The sequence below is a fragment of the Babylonia areolata genome, chromosome 3 (assembly GCF_041734735.1).
Source record: "Babylonia areolata isolate BAREFJ2019XMU chromosome 3, ASM4173473v1, whole genome shotgun sequence".
NCBI lineage: Eukaryota > Metazoa > Mollusca > Gastropoda > Neogastropoda > Buccinidae > Babylonia > Babylonia areolata.
The window spans coordinates 49,543,975-49,561,503 of record NC_134878.1 but is presented as its reverse complement, the minus strand read 5'-3'; the positions used below and the strand labels follow the sequence as shown (position 1 = coordinate 49,561,503).

Genomic DNA, 17,529 nt, shown 5'->3' with positions numbered 1-17,529 from the left:
TAAGTTTACAGCGGGGCCAACAGCAAAGTGAGAGCTGTATGTTCAATGGTTTCTCCATTGCAATGGAAAATCATTTACAGCTTAGTCTTTGGTGAAGGACTATGACTCTCAAACAAGGAGGCAAAATTGCACTGGCTCTTCGTGCTGCAGCCATGGGGGCTGGTTGGCCTTTGGGAGCCATCCCAATGCTGACTGTCCCCAAAACCCTCTTTGGCCGAAAGAGTTGGGGTGTAACTTGGGCAAGACGCTCTCCACTTTAATCAAATTCTAGCCCAGATAATCGGGACAGTAGTTGCCTCCTCTGCTGTTGTGATGGTCATAGTCGGACACGACTGACTGTTATACATCATACATGTACGTACAAAATGTGCAAACAAATATAGATACGACAAACCATTGTGTCTGTCGGGGCCATACCAGGAGAAGGTTGTGGACGAGGGTGGCATCCCCTGCGCGCTCTTCTCTTCCCGCCGCTCCTCCAACCTGCGGCGCGTGGTGCGCATGCTCGGGGAGGGGTGCGTGGTGGCGGTGCCCACGGACACGGTGTACGCTCTGGCCGCCTCCTGCCGGAGCCCCGCCTCCATCAGCCGTCTGTACCACGTGAAGGGGCGGCCCCCCGAGAAGCCCATCTGTCTGTGTCTGGCATCGCTGGACCAGCTGCGGGATGCCGGCCCTCCCTTCAGTGCTCTGCTCTGGGACTTCATGGCCAGGTGCTACCCGGGGGGTGAGTAAGCGGGTAGGTGGGGTGGTGGTGGTGGGGGTTGGGGTGGTGGTGGGTTGGTATTGGGGGATTGTTGGACATCTCCGGGTTGGTTTCAGTGTTTGGGGGGTTGGCTTGTGTCCTTTCCATTTCGGTCATGAACATGTTTAGTGGTGGTATTGTTGATGTTGCTGTTGTTGTTGTTCTTCTTCTTCTGCTTCTTCTTCTTCTCATCATCATCAACATCATCATCATCACCATCATCATCATTACCAATTCTATTATCGTAACTTTTTTTATGATGTTGTTGATGATAATTATGATTATAATTGTGATTATGATTATTATCATTATTATTATTATTGTCGTTGTTGTTGTTTAGTAGTAGTTGTAGTAACATCATCATCATCATCATCATCGTCATTATCGACGTCATCATTATGTCATCATCATCATCGTCATCGTCGTGATCATCATCGTCATCATCATCATAACCATCGTCACCATCATCACCATCACCACATCAGGCAACAGCTGCGTGGTGCCCAAGGGGGAGTGGCTGCAGAGGCTGGATCATCATCATCATCGTCGTCGTCATTATCATCATCATCATCATCGTCATTATCATCATCATCATAACCTTCACTATCACTCCACCAGGCATCAGCTGCGTGGTGCCCAAGGGGCAGTGGCTGCAGAGGCTGGGGCTGGGGGACGCCGCCAGCTACGTGGGCACCAAGGAAAGCATCTGCATCCGTGTTCCGGACTGCTCCGTGCTCTGCTACGTCGTCAGCCTGCACGGGCCCGTGGCCCTCACCTCCGCCAACCCCAGTGGGGGGGAGGACTCCACCCACCACTCCATGGTCATCCACTCTCTCGGTCAGTGTGGGGGTGGGGGGGGGGGCAGAGGGGGGGCACTCCATGGTCATCCACTCTCTCGGTCAGTGGGGAGGGGGGAGAGGAGAGAAGGAGGGGGGGCACTCCATGGTCATCCACTCTCTGGGTCAGTGGGGGGGGGGGGAGAAAAGGGGTGGTGGGAGAAGGGGGAGGGCACTCCATGGTCATCCACTCTGTGGGTCAGTGAGGGGGGGGAGAAGGGGGAGGGCACTCCATGGTCATCCACTCTCTCGGTCAGTGGGAGATCGCAGAGCCGTGGGGTGGGGGGCAAGGGGGGGGGGCTTTCCATGGTTACCCCCTCTGTCGGTCAGTAGTGGGGTGAAGCTTTCGACTCTATGGGTCAGTGTGTGTGTGTGTGGGGGGGGGGGGGGGGGGTTAGAAGGGGGGAGACTCCACAGTCATCCACTCTCTGGGTCAGTTTGGGTGACGGAGAGGGGGGAGTGCAGGGGAAGTGGGGGAGTGGGGGGGTCGGACGGTAGGGAGAGGAGTGAAGGACGGGAAGGGCAAGACGGAAAGACCGTGTACTGGCAGTGTTGAGTTGAACAGCCTGTTTGTGTGCTGCCCTTTTAACGTCAAGTTGTTCCGGGCTTGGGGCTTGGTTCGGTGAGGGTTTTGTTAGTTCTAGGGGGTGAGTCCTGGATATCTGTCCGGGTAAGAGGTCTACCTGACGTCCACAGAGGGGGTGGGGGGAGGGGAGCACTCCTGGGAGATTGGGTGAAGGGGCGAGTCATTGATTAATATGCCCGTCAGCGAAAATAAAAAAGAAGAGAAAAACGAATAACTGACACACCCTTCACTGTTCACCACTCACACATCATTTATTATGTAAAAAGGAAGACATTTGGGTAAGATAGTATTCCATTATAAGATAGAGTGAAACAACTGTGTGTGTGTGCGCGTGTACGCGCGCGTGCGCATGTGTGTGAGTGTGCATGCGCCGGTGTGTATGTGCATGCGCGCATGTGTGTGCGTGTGTGAGCCTGCGTGTGAACGAGTGTGCGTACGTGTATGTTTCAATCATTATAAAAAAAGGAAAATAATCAGTAAGATAATTATAACATTTTAAAAGACATATGCTCATCAACAAATCAGATCGAAAAACGAATGAGCAACTGGCGCATCCTTCCTTGATCACGACGCACATATAAATTATCAAGTAAAAATAAAACATTCAGGTAAGAAAACTAATTACATTTTAAGATAAAGTGAAACATTCTCATCATATAAAGAAAATCATAACATTTTAAGACACAAAAGTAATGAAAGTAAACAAATAACCCATACATACTTCCCTTACAGCTGTGCAGACATTAAAAGAGAAAAGAAAATTAAGACTTTCCGGGACCTTCACATTGAAAGTCAGCTATTTTCGCCCGTCGACGGAGGAAGAGTGGTTGATTTTAAATGGGTGAAAAGAGCCTGTAAGTGTGCGATGGATGAATCTGCGAGTGAGTTGAAATTAAACGGGTTTCCTGCGTTTGCAAATGTTAGTTAAAGTCTGTGTGTGTGAGTTTATGATCATGTGTGTGCACTCGCGTCTGTCTGCAAGATAGAGAGACAGACAGACAGACAGAGAGCATGTGTGTGCATTATTGTCTTACAGAATGAAATCACGTACTCTCGTATTCATTGCAGGAAAAGACAGAACGAACAAGCAGTGTAGTGGTGGTGTTGTTGTTTTTTCCTTTTGTTACAGGCGAAAAGCTGGACGCTGTTGTGTGTGACGGGGATTCCAACGAAACACAGGCCTCCACTGTCGTCGACTGCACCAAGATCGATGAAGGTGATCAGTAACAAGAATAGTCAATATTTTATGCTTATGCGATTTCCATAGGCATCGTGGTAGAATCAGTTTTGCGTTGTGACTCGTAGTTCACTGTTCACCAGTGATCAGGGTTCGAGGCTACTGTTTCTTCGTGGTGTTGTGTTCTAGGGGAAGGCACTTTACTGTGTGGTGTTGTGTTCTGGGGGAAGGCACTTTACTGTGTGGTGTTGTGTTCTAGGGGAAGGCACTTTACTGTGTGGTGTTGTGTTCTAGGGGAAGGCACTTTACTGCGTGGTGTTGTGTTCTGGGGGAAGGTACTTTACTGCATTGTGTTGTGTTCAAGGGGAAGGCATTTTACTGTGTGGTGTTGTGTTCTAGGGGAAGGCACTTTACTGTGTGGTGTTGTGTTCTGGGGGAAGGCACTTTACTGTGTGGTGTTGTGTTCTGGGGGAAGGCACTTTACTGTGTGGTGTTGTGTTCTGGGGGAAGGCACTTTACTGCATTGTGTTGTGTTCTAGGGGAAGGCACTTTACTGTGTGGTGTTGTGTTCTAGGGGAAGCACTTTACTGTGTGGTGTTGTGTTCTAGGGGAAGGCACTTTACTGTGTGGTGTTGTGTTCTGGGGGAAGGCACTTTACTGTGTGGTGTTGTGTTCTGGGGGAAGGCACTTTACTGCATTGTGTTGTGTTCAAGGGGAAGGCACTTTACTGTGTGGTGTTGTGTTCTAGGGGAACACTTTACTGCATTGTGTTGTGTTCAAGGGGAAGGCACTTTACTGTGTGGTGTTGTGTTCTGGGGGAAGGCACTTTACTGTGTGGTGTTGTGTTCTAGGGGAAGGCACTTTACTGTGTGGTGTTGTGTTCTAGGGGAAGGCACTTTACTGTGTGGTGTTGTGTTCTGGGGGAAGGCACTTTACTGTGTGGTGTTGTGTTCTAGGGGAAGGCACTTTACTGCATTGTGTTGTGTTCTGGGGGAAGGCACTTTACTGTGTGGTGTTGTGTTCTGGGGGAAGGCACTTTACTGTGTGGTGTTGTGTTCTGGGGGAAGGCACTTTACTGTGTGGTGTTGTGTTCTAGGGGAACACTTTATTGTGTGGTGTTGTGTTCTAGGGGAACACTTTATTGTGTGGTGTTGTGTTCTAGGGGAACACTTTACTGTGTGGTGTTGTGTTCTAGGGGAAGGCACTTTACTGCGTGGTGTTGTGTTCTGGGGGAAGGCACTTTACTGTGTGGTGTTGTGTTCTGGGGGAAGGCACTTTACTGTGTGGTGTTGTGTTCTAGGGGAAGGCACTTTACTGCGCGGTGTTGTGTTCAAGAGGAACACTTTACTCCGAGGTTCTGGATTCCACCCAGGGGCTGTATTCAAGACAAAATTCATGTTGCCTCAAGGCAAGTTTCCTTTGACATGATAATGGCCCGCGGTAAAAATCAAAACACGCTTGCCTAGCACAACATCTATGATGTGATTCAATTATGAAAGTGTTGAGAAAAATATCCTCCACCAGTTTATCATTTTCTTCATGGAAAGTTTCAGTTTTTAGGGGGTGTTAAAGCGTGCGGATTGATTCACATACGCTACACGACATATGCTGAGAAAAAAAAGGTAACAGATGCCTGACGTACGCATAAACCCAACGTGCTTTTCATTATCCAGGTGTGGTTTTCACCTGCTGTTACTTTTTTGGTCTTATTTATAACTCCAGGTGTGGTTTTCACCTGTTGCTGTTGGGTTTTATTTTTCTTTTCTTTTCTGTCCAAGTGCGGTTTTCACCTGTTATTGTTTGTTTTTTTGTTTTTTTCTTATTTATTGCCCAGGTGTGATTTTCACCTGTTGTTTTTACCTTGTTTGTTATCCAGGTGTGGGTTTTGCCTGTTTTTTTCCCCCTGTTTATTGTCCAGATGTGGTATTCACTATTTTTTTTTTTTTTTTTTTTTTTTTTTTGCTTAAAATTTTTTTTTTTTAACTAATTGTCAAGGGATGAGTTGCATGAGCGATCTTTCGTGTAGCACTTAGTTTGTTCAGCGTTGAAATAAGAATGTTCCTAAGTCTATGAAACTGGCGTGGAGTTAGGAACTGTCTTGATGCTAGGCAAACTGAGCGTGGCTAAAAGATCGCACATGCATTAAATGCAACTCAGCCCTGGTGTGGTTTTCACCTGTTGACGTATCTTCTTTTTTTTTACCCCCCTGATTTATCGTCCAGGTGTGATTTCCTATTTCCGGGTGGGGTGCACGCCCCAGGAGCACGTGGACCGGCTGTTTGAGGAGGCCAAGGCTCACGTGCACAGCCACAGTGCCCGGCTGGACATGGTGCCAGACTGCAGCCCTGCAGGCAACACCAAGGCCTGAGCTGACCAAGAGACTGATAGAAGATACAATAGTGTTTCTTCTTCGTCTTCATGTTCCTCCTCATCCATGTGCTTCTTCTTCTTCTTTCCGGCTGGACATGGTGCCAGACTGCAGCCTTGCCGGCAACACCGAGGCCTGAGCTGACCAAGAGACTGACAGATACAATAGTGTTTCTTCTTGTTCTCTTGTTCCTTCTCCTCCTCCTCCTCCTCCTCCTCCTGCTCCTCCTCCTCCTCTTCTTCTTCCTCTTCTTCTTCTTCTTCACCTCTCCCCCCTCCTCTTCTTCTTCTTCTTCTACGACAACTATCTCTCTCTCTCTCTCTCTCTCTCTCTCTCTCCCCTCTCTCTCTTCTGTCTCTGTCTTTCTTTCTCTGTCTTTCTCTGTCTTTCTCTGTCTCTCTCTGTTTCTCTGTCTCTCTCTCTCTTATTCTGTGAACTATGATATTAGATTGCAGTCATGTTCCTTGTGTTCCTCTTGTACATGTTGACCGTCAGTGTAATTGACATTTATCGCCTCAGCTCTTGTGTCGTGTATATATATATATATATATATATATATATATATATATATATATATATATATGGACCTTTGAACACATGAAAAACCCTTGATTACCATAGACGTGGTCCATAATCACCTCACTGATGACATCATCAAAAGAAGGGAAATAACTCTGGAAGGATGAAATTTCTCACATTTGATAGGAGTGGTTTAGCTCCGGACCATTTTCTCACTTTGGGGCTGATTGTTTTGAATATTAATTTATGACTTGAAACAACACTTTCTGCGGTTTCTCCTCCGGCAGTCAGGGTTAACATTTCTTCATTAACTTATACCCTTTGTTCATCTTTTTTCTTTTTCTTTTTTTAATCGTATATGACGTATGTGTAATTATATATTTATGAATATGTTATGAGGCGCAATGGCAGAGTCGGATTGGCGTTGGATTTTGGACCCAGTGTTCACCAATGACCAGGGTTCGAGACCCCCGTTTAGGCATGGCGTTGTGTGTCCTTTGGGGAAAGGCACTTTACTCGATACATGCCTTCGGTCGGAGAGGATTTTGACGGCGGAAAGAGAGGAGTGAGCCTCGACTACCTATGCTGATCCTTAGACGCAGTGGCTATGGATTCACTGCCTCGATGACCGTAAAAGGCTGTGGAACCTTTATTAACTTTTATATGATCTTTGAGACTGAGTTTTTGCTTTCTTATTGAAAGACAAAACATATACTAATACCGCATGTACTACTAACACTGCATGTTGTAATCTTGCGGTACAAGACCAGAACTCTTGAGGGCAATGTAGAGAGTCATGGTAATCTTCAATGTCAGTCGTTGTCTCTCTCTCTCTCTCTCTCTCTCTCTCTCTGTCTGTCTGTCTCTGTCTGTCTGTCTCTCTCTCTCTCTCCCTCCCTCCCTCCCTCTCTCTCTCTCCCGAAAATGTTATGTCAGTTTGTTCTTTTTTCTATATATACGTTTCTGAAGGCGGTCTGCTCATGTATCATGCATTATTCTTCTTGCTTTGATGTGCGATTTCCTTTTCTACCCCTGTAAAGAGACAACTGCTCTTATGATTAAAAGATTTGAATGTGGGTCCGTCTCCTTTTTTTGATTTGGATTGGTTTGTATTTTTTCTTATTTAATAACAAAATGAAAATCACCAGTGACGTTTGAAAATGATCGCATCTGATACTTCAGTAATTGAAAACAGTGACAAGATTTATTTTTCGTCTTTGAGAATTAGAATTATGCAAGTGTGTGAATGACTAGTGTAAAGTGCTTTAATTTGTCTCTGTACAAGATTCGGCGCTATATAAATACGTATTGCTATTATTGTTGTTGTTTTTATTATTATTATCATCATCATTATTACTACATTACATTACTTTTCCTTTTGTGTGTTCTTGTTATTATTGTTCATGCCATTCTCATTTTCCATGACACATTTATGACGAAACTATAAATGCTGATGTTTATTTTCAGTTTGATGTTTAGTTTCAATTAAACAAAAATGAAAAGCTTCGAACTTTGTTGTTTTTGAGGGGGATAGAAAAGATCCAACGTACCGAACTGCTGTTGCTGCTGCTGTTGTTGCTACTGCTACTACTGCTGCTGCTGTTGTTGCTACTGCTACTGCTGTTGTTGCTACTGCTACTACTGCTGCTGCTGCTGCTCTTTTTGAAGTTAAAACAAACGCAGAGAACGATAAATGGAGAGAGAGAGAGAATCCCAACACTTTACGTTCACGCACACACATGTGGACATAACCATATGCATACCTGCACGAATGCATTCACATACACACGCGCGCATCTTTTCCAATCGTATTGGGCCTGCAGGTGTAATGTTGCATCTCGCGTGCGTGCGTGCGTGCGTGTGCGTGCGCGCGCGCGTGTCTGTGTGTGTCCGTGGAGGAGGAAGGTGGCAGAATGGTTAAGACGCTCATCTGCCAATACACAGTCCGTGAGGGTCTCTGGTTCGAATCCCGCTCTCGACCTTTCTCCCAAGTTTGACTGGAAAATCGAACTGAGCGTCTAATCATTCGGATGAAACGATAAACCTAGGTCCCGTGTGCAGCACGCACTTGGCGCACTGGAAAAGAACCCATGGCAACGAGAGTGTTGTCCTCTGGCAAAATTATGTCGAAGAAATCCACTCTGATAGGTACACAATTACATATATATGCATGCACTCCAGGCCTGACTGAGCGCGTTGGGTTATGCTGCTGGTCAGGCATCTGCCTAGTAGATGTGGTGTAGCGTGTATGGAGTAGTCCGAACGCAGTGACGCCTCCTTGAGAAACTGAAACTGTGTGTGTCTGTGTGTGTGTCTGTGTGCGTTTGTGTCAGGAGAGCTCTGTGCGTGCGTGCATGCGTGTGTGTGTGTGTGTGTGTGTGTGTGTGTGTGTGCGCGCGCACGCGTTGCTGTGTGTGTGTGCGTGTGCGCGCGTGCGTGCGTGCGTGCACGCGCGCGTGTGTGTGTGTGTGTGTGTTTTGAAATAGTACATATGAGGTTTGCGCATAGATATGATTTAAACAGCGTTCTCACTGCGAATACCGCAATTGATTTATCGCCCTTTAAAAAAGTATGTTCAAATGTTAAATTTTAGAACGTCAGTTAAGGAGCCACGATAGTGTAATGAATAAGGCAGTTTCTTCTCACCCGAACACGCGGGGTTCGAATCTGGTTAGGACTTTTTTCTTCTTTTTTCTTTTTAAACGCGAAGCTTTATAATAACAAATACAGAACACATTTTAACGATTAGATTTTTTTTTAAGTGTATCACAAGTGAGTCTTGTAGGCCTTGCCTCTTGTTTATTTTTTTTGTGCCCATCCCTGAGGTGAAATATTGTTTTAAACAAGATGACTGTGGTAATGGTTTAAACGAAAAAGACAAGTGTTATCTGCTGGAAGTGATATAGCCTACCTTTCTGTAACATGTAACTTACGGCAATTTATGTTATATCGGAAATCTGACTAATGACTCTTCCTCCAAGCACCCATCCACTTTACTGTTGACATGAAAGAATGATGAGGCAAGGAGAGTGAATGATTAATAAAAAATACAGAGTGGTAACTCTCCATACACAAGGTGCACTACTTCAGGTCAATGCTGCTTATACTACCAATTCAACTAGCACACAGCTTAATTCAAATGCTTCCTGTTTCAAATGTACTTTTTATTTACCTGTGTGCTAGCTGAATTTGTAGCATAAGCAACATCGACCTGAGGTCGTGTACCTTGTGTATGGAGAGAGTTGCCACTCTTTGATGTTTGTTAATCACTCCACTGTTGGTCACTAGTCACAATCCCTTGACTTCTGTTGATGTCACTGGGACCCCAGCTCTCCCCCACCTGTCTCTGACCTTCGCCGCTCTGTGGGATTCCCCCAGAGTCATTCCTGTCCATTCTTGGATGTTGTCTTCCAACCTCTTTCTGTCTCTCGTTCGGCTGCGGCTTCCTCTGACTGTTCCTTGCAAGATGATCTTTGCTGCTGTTAGCTTCTTTGTTGTTTTCATTGTTTCGTTTTCTTTTTTCTCAATACCCCTCCCCCGCATCCTTCGCCCACTATTCACACCCATCGTTTTTGTTTTGTTTTTTTGTTTGTTTGTTTTTGTGTGTGTGTGTGTGGGGGGGGGTGTGCGTGTGCGTGTGCGTGTGCGTGTGTGCGCGCGCGCGTGTGTTCGTGTGTGTGTGTGTGCGCGCCGCGTATGTAATGTATGAATGAACGTCTCTGAATCAGTGAACAGACAACAGACCGATTTGGAGAATAAGAAGAAACGCAGTGATGACAGTTCATCTTCCCAACAGATGCTGAAGATGCCAGATTCACGAGGAACTGTCATTGGAAGGACATGGTGGCGGTCTTCACTCTGGTGCGGCCTCTCACTCGGTTCTGGCTCCGCGACAAAGCGATTGTTGTTGTCGGTTGGGAGGTATGTAGGTGGTGTACTTAATATGTTGAATCAGAACAGGCAAAACTGAACACGTAGGACATACGGTTAAAGACCTATTGCCTTTAACGGCCGTAGGGGCAGTGAATTCATGTTAACTGTGTCTAAGGTTCGGCATAGGAAGACGGGGCCCAGTCTTCCGCCGCTTTCAAACTTCAAACTGAAGTCCGGTACCCATTAACACCTGGGTGGAGTGAGGAATGTTGGAGCAGAGTGCCTTTCCCCAAGGACACAACACCGTGTCGAATCAGGGCCTCGAACCCTGATCACTGGTGAACAAAGGGCCAGAAGTCTGACCTGAACGATTCTGCCACTGTGCCCCCTGGACCCTGATGGTTCTGTCTTAGTGATGGCATAGAGGTAACGCGTCCGCCTAGGAAGAGAGAATTTGAGCGCGCTGGTTCGAATCACGGCTCAGCCGCCGATATTTTCTCCCCCTCCACTAGACCTTGAGTGGTGGTCTGGACGCTAGTCATTCGGATGAGACGATAAACCGAGGTCCCGTGTGCAGCATGCACTTAGCGCACGTAAAAGAACCCACGGCAACAAAAGGGTTGTTCCTGGCAAAAGTCTGTAAAAAAATCCACTTCGATAGGAAAAACAAATAAAACTGCACGCAGGAAAAAATAGAAAAAAATGGGTGGCGCTGCACTGTAGCGACGCGCTCTCCCTAGGGAGAGCAGCCCGAATTTCACACAGAGATATCTGTTGTGACAAAAAGAGAAATACAATACAATACAATACAACATGCAGGTCACGTTTTGTAATCCCATCGTTTCAAGTTACGAAACCTTGGTATCACCTTGGGAAGCACTTCGTAGTTTACTAACCAGAATGTATGTACGTATGATAGTCTTGTCCGACTATGGTCATCAAACAGCAGAGGATGTAACTGCTGTCACGACTATCTGGGCTTGACTTTATAGTGAGAGTGTCTTGCCCAAGTTACACCCCTACTGTCTTGGTCAAAAAGGTTAAGGACAGTCGGCGTTGGGATGATTCCGAAAGGTCAGCTCGCCCCCAAAGGCTGCAACACTAAAAGCCAGTGCAGTCTTGCCTCCAAGTCTAGGAGTCATAGTCCTTCACAAAAGACTAAACCGCTATAGATTACTCCTCATTGCAGTGGATAAACCATTTATCATACAGCTTCTCACTTTGCTGTTGGCTCAGCTGTAAGCTTATGTCAGTCTGTGATATAAGCTGAGCGCTGGCATGACAGGCCTCAATGTATTGCAATACTTCTGGTATTGTACGTGATAAAAACTACTCCCCAGTACTGCTTACCTAGATTAACATTCTGTTTTGTACAGGTCCCCAATCTGTTCTACAGTCCTGAGCTTTATGCTCTTAAATTAAGACAAATTCGAGTATATCTGAACTCAAATGTTTAATAAGCTGTGTTCAAATGAGAGGAAGTGTTACTGGCAACTGTTGGGTTCTTTCGCTTTGTGACATTGTATGATAACAATGAGCAAACGACGTCATCCTCTGCCTCGTTCACCATCACGCAGAGAAACATAACTCCTACTCTCAAGGTGTCATTTTCGCTGGCTGTTCCGTCCACCTGGTTAGTCCCTGTCAAGGTCTTCGACATCATCGTCATTCTTCTCATCCTCGTTCACCATCAACCATGGAAACATTGTCCCCATTCTCGCGGTCTTTTGCATCCTACTCTCACGACTCTTCCTCAGAAAGAAAAGATCTGAGCACATAACTCCTATTTTGCAACATCTCCATTGGCTCCCTGTCTCACACAGAATAAAGTATAAGATCAGCACTCTATGTTATAAATGTATTCACAAATCTGCCTCATCCTATCTTTGTGGCTGCCTTCACCTTTACACTCCATCTCGCTTTCTACATTCGGCTTCGGATCCACTCTTTACGCATACCCAGATTCACACTCCACTATTGGACGCCGTTCTTTCTGTCTCTGGACCTCAGTTGTATCTGGAATGAACTTCCTCTTTCACTTCGTCAGGTCTCCGCACTCGGCTCTTTCAAGTCTGGCCTTAGGACCCACCTCTTCACAAGATAGCCTCCCTCCCCTGCCTCTTCCTTGTCTTCACTTTCTTCAGTTTCAGAGTTATGCATGCGTGTGAATGACTGGTGTGTCACGCGTGCTAAAGCAGATGTGCAACCGCCCCAAGATACCCCACTACAGACGCTACAACACAAGCCCACGCATAAATGAAATTATGTAATGTATTTAATGAATGTATGTTTATATTTATAGATGTATAATCATAAAGAGCAAACAGATAAAACCCAACAGCCTTATTCTTCCCACATAGTACCACAAGGGCACCGATAAGTGAGATCATACAGTCATTCCAAACCACCAACCACTTAGAGGCACGGAATCTCAGCCTCACTCTCACCAATGTCAAAACAGGTATGGTTTTATGGGGTTTTTAGTTCAACTTTCACTCTCTCTCCGCAGGTAAATATGAAAACAATCAGGAACGACGACTGACCAAGAGACTTTGGAAAACAAAGTAAAAATAATACAATAAAGTAGATGCACAGGATAGTCTTGCGTTTGTTCACATTAGAATACTGGACACATGAACACAGAAGTGTTGCTGACGCTGGAGGACTGAAGACAGGCCCTCAGTATGGAAAACGTCAGCGGAGCCCTCAGCGGATCCGTCGCCGGCACCGAGAGGCGGGTGGTCTGAACCACCATGTTACAACTACAATTTCAACCAAACTAGCGGCAACCAGCGAGGAGCGCATCGAAACACATTGGCAACCCAAAACCATTGACGAATAATGATATTTCAAGAGATCAAATTTTTACAAATATTAAGAAAAAACATACGTTTATAGTTGCTATTTTATCAATGGATGCCCGCATCTTTCCGCACGCCTCGCCGCTTCGACGCTGTAAAAATAGACAATTATCTCCCTTTCTTTCCAATGTTTCACATGTCATAAATACAAATCATTTACCATATACAGCAGTATTCTTTTTTCCACAAGCATGAATTTACTCCCGATTTTAACTCGTGGCGTCTAGTTGGACGCACTCCTTAAACCTTAAAATATCCAATGAAATTGTCTTGAGCATGTGAAAAGCAAGATATATTACCCCCCTTCCATTGAAAAAAACTACCACTTAGGCAGACAATGTCATAAAAATGTAGCGCCTCCCCAATTTTCAAATTTCAATATTTATTCCTTACATTTCCACTCATTGTATACAAATAACACTTAAGCAAAACATGACACCTCATCTCCCCTTCACAGGCTCATAACTTTCACAATAAATAACCATTGTAGAAATGACTGGAGTATGGTCACAACTGCAAACCGGAGACAAAATACAAACGTAACAATAAAACACGAAGAAAAACAATACATAAACAACAGGTCTTGAACACATGCTCCTGCTTTGAGCGACGTGACGTTGCACCATGACTGGAAAGGAGGCACCAACACCTCGAAGACACGCGCCAGGCAGAACCCCAGACCACGATGCTGTCACCTGTGGAGACTCACTGACGGGACTAAGGACAAAACCACCCACTGGTCAACGCACAGTGTTCTGTAGATGAACGAACGGGTGCTGACACAAAAACAGAGTAACGAAGAACAGTCCCATCTGGCGGACATGAAGTCGGTCGTTTACAGAGGGAAGAATAGCAGCCACTAAGTGCTGGTTCCATCACCGTCCTTCTCCAAGGACTGAATCCCTTCGAGTGAAGATAGGGAAAACCGGCGAGGAGCATTGGAAGTACTAGAACTCCGCTCACTCTGCTCACTCAGCTTTCTATGTATCTTTTCTCGTTCAGTTGCACATGACGCTTATAAAACATACAAAACATGACACAACAACACGATCTCTCTCCACGCTCGAACGCCCAGCCACCAAGGGAAAACATCGTGCACGCACATAAGCAACACACCCGCCTCTAAAAATAATCCAGCGACCCACCAGCCTCCGCCAACTTCGCCTGCCATGAGAGAAGAAAGAGGGGATGAGACGGATTCGAACCCACTCCGTAAACGCAAAAGAAAACAAAACAGCGGAACCATTATGTCGTCCGTGACAGTGTGAAAGCGCTTAGATTTGTCTCTGCACAAGGTTCAGCGCTATATAAATACTATCATTATTATCATTTATTATTTTCGCTGGCTGTTCCGTCCACCTCCATGTTTGTGGTAAGTTCCTGTCAAGGTCTTCGATGTCGGCATCTTGTATTGTGTTGTATTGTATTGTATTGCATTGCATTGCATTGCATTGCATTACTCTTTTTGTTACAACAGATTTCTGTGTGAAATTCGGGCTGCTCTCTTCAGGGAGAGCGCGTCGCTACACTGAGTGCGCCATGTTCTTTTTTTTTTGCTTTTTTTTTTTAATTCTGCCTGCAATTTTTGCTTCTTTTCCTAGAATTTTGCCAGGGGCAATCCTTTTGTTGCTGTGGGTTCTTTGACGTGCGCTGAGTGCATGTCGCACACGGGACCTCGGTTTATCGTATCATCCAGATTCTCTCGCTTCTTTGGCGAACGTGTCAGCACTGGGCCATCACTTGTTGGCGAGACGTGGTAGCTGTCCCACTTCCATAGGAACGCTCACTCGGTCTGGCACCGCCACAAAACGATTATTGTCGTCAGTTACCAGGTGGTGTCCTGTGTGTTGTTAATCAGAACAGGCACGTAGCCAACACCGCCAGAGGGACTCCACGGCAGTGCAGGGTCTCTTCTGGCGTGTGCCCTCATTTATTTCCTTGGTCAGCCAATTCCATGAAGGCATGCAGGCTCGAGTCCAGGACAATGGCGAAACATCTGCTCCTTTTGCTGTCACAAATGGTGTCAAGCAAGGCTGCGTCCTGGCTCCAACGCTGTTCAGCCTCATGTTCTCTGCAATGCTTACTGATGCCTTCAGAGATGGCGATGTTGGAATCGGCCTAAAGTACCGAACAGATGGCAAGCTGTTTAACCTCAGAAGGCTTCAAGCAAAAACGAAGGTCATGACAGACATCATCAGAGACTTTTTGCTGATGATTGTGCCCTCAACGCTGGATCTGAAGCTGACATGCAACTCAGCGTCGACAAGTTTGCCACTGCCAGCAGGAACTTCGGCCTTACCATCAGCACGAGGAAAACTGAAGTTCTCCATCAGCCAGCCCCAGGGAAACCCTACGTTGAGCCCAACATCACAGTCAACGGTCAGAGACTCAGTGCGGTGGAGCGGTTCATATACCTTGGCAGCACACTGTCACGAAATGCGACCATCGACGATGAAGTGAACGTCAGGATTGCAAGAGCAAGCGCAACTTTTGGTAGACTCAATGCAAATGTCTGGAACAGAAGAGGCATTAGTCTTGAGGCCAAGCTAAAGGTCTACAGAGCAGTAGTTCTCCCCACACTACTGTACGCCTGCGAAACTTGGACAGTGTACCAACGGCATGCCAAGAAGCTGAACCACTTCCACACAACATGCCTCAGGAAGCTACTGAACATCAAGTGGCAAGACAGGACCCCAGACACAGAGGTGCTCGCAAAAGCCACCCTTCCCAGCATCTTCACCATCCTGATGAAGTCCCAGCTTCGCTGGGCTGGACACGTGGCGCGCATGCCAGACCATCGGCTGCCCAAAAGGCTCTTCTATGGCGAGCTGCAACAAGGGAAGAGATCACACGGAGGTCAGAAGAAGCGCTTCAGAGATACTCTGAAAGTCTCTCTGAAAGCGTTTGATATCAACCCTGACACCTGGGAGGAATCTGCAGTGGACCGTGACAAATGGCGCACTGCTGTGCATAAAGGCGCCAAGTTATGTGAGGCCAAGAGGACTGCTGCAGCTGTTCAGAAGAGGCAGGCCAGAAAGTCACGGGCAAACAAGCTCCCTGACAATGGTATGCCTGTCTTTGTCTGCCCCAACTGTCAGCGAACATTTCGTGCGCAGATTGGACTATTCAGCCATCTGCGCATTCACAGATAGATTCATGAGCATCCTCCCCCCCCCACCCCACCACCACCCTCCCCCCATCCCCCAGCTGGATGACAACGATGGTCATCATCGATCTCGATGGATACACCACACCACTTCTCATCGACGGCTGCCCGGCTGTAGACTGCTGGCACGCGGGGACTATGGCAGACAGAACAGCGCGTGGTGTGTATGACAGGAGTCGGGGTGAGCAGCGTAGAATTAGATTTTGAATTGATAAACGATTTCTGCTGTACCCCATTGGAGACAGTGCGGTCTCTCTCTCTCTCTCTCTCTCTCTCTCTCTCTCAATTTGTTAAGGTTTTTGGAGGGTCTTCTTCATACCTTATCTTTAGACATTTTTCCCTTTCGAGGGCTGGAAAAAGCAATTGTTTGCTTACTCTAATGCCCTCAGAAATAAAATTCATTCCTTCATTCATTCCTTCATTTATCATTCATTCATTCATTCATTCATTCATTCTCTCTCTCTCTCTCTCTCTCTCTCTCTCTCTCTCTCTCTCTCTCATTGCTATATTCATATTCATTATTGTCATGAATGCAGGTATCATGATTATGTACTTGTAAATGCTTACTGTGCAATTGAGTGTATTTGAGTGTCATGTATGTATTTCTATAAACATTTGTTATCTTGTGAACAATTTGATTTCATTTCTCTTTGCCCTGAGGGCTGGATGTAAAAATAAAAAGCATATGCACGCTTTTTCCACTTACCTCATTTAAAAAAAGATTCGTTCGTTCGTTCGTCCTCTCTCTCTTTCTCTCTCTCTCTCTCTCTCTCTCTGTATGTGCGCGTGTGTGTATGTGTTTGTATATGCATGCGTGCGTGCCCGTGATGTCTGAGTGTTATGAACGCGAATTTACTCTTAGTCTTGCCCTCTGGGTAAAAGATTTTGAAGAAAATGTTTTTGAATGCAGCATTCTCATGTAATATTGCTATAATAAAACTTTTTTTTTTCAATATTCGCAAACAATAAAGATTAGATCCTCTTAACTCGTAGCAAATACGACTTGACCATTTTTGTAATGCTTACATGACAATGGGCCAAAGCTGACTTCTCTGACCTCGTGATGGCTGTCATAACCAGGACACTCGCATCACGAAAAGGGTGACGCACGTATTGTATTGAATTGTGTTTGGAGTGATGGCCTAGAGGTAACGCGTCCGCCTAGAAAGAGAGAAAATTTAAGCGCGCTGGTTCGAATCACGGCTCAGCCGCCATTTTTTCCCCCTCCACTAGACCTCGAGTGGTGGTCTGGGCGCTAGTCATTCGGATGAGACCATAAACCGAAGTTCCGTGTGCAGCATGCACTTAGCACACGTAAAAGAACCCACGGCAACAAAAGGGTTATTCCTGGCAAAATTCTGTAGAAAAATCCACTTCGATAGGAAAAACAAATAAAACTGC

The 17,529-nt window shown here is 46.0% G+C and overlaps 1 protein-coding gene across 4 annotated transcripts in view; it reads left to right on the top strand.

Moving 5' to 3' along the window:
• The window catches only part of LOC143280606 (uncharacterized), a 25,840-nt gene extending 20,089 nt beyond the window's left edge, over positions 1 to 5,751 (top strand). For all 4 annotated transcript variants that reach the window (XM_076585317.1, XM_076585320.1, XM_076585318.1 and 1 more), the window contains 4 exons: positions 421 to 724; positions 1,361 to 1,579; positions 3,294 to 3,380; positions 5,564 to 5,751. In XM_076585317.1, coding sequence (XP_076441432.1) covers positions 421 to 724; positions 1,361 to 1,579; positions 3,294 to 3,380; positions 5,564 to 5,709 — 756 coding nt within the window. In that variant the 3' untranslated portion in view covers positions 5,710 to 5,751. The remainder of the gene's footprint in view (positions 1 to 420; positions 725 to 1,360; positions 1,580 to 3,293; positions 3,381 to 5,563) is intronic.
• The last annotated feature ends 11,778 nt before the right edge of the window (positions 5,752 to 17,529 follow it).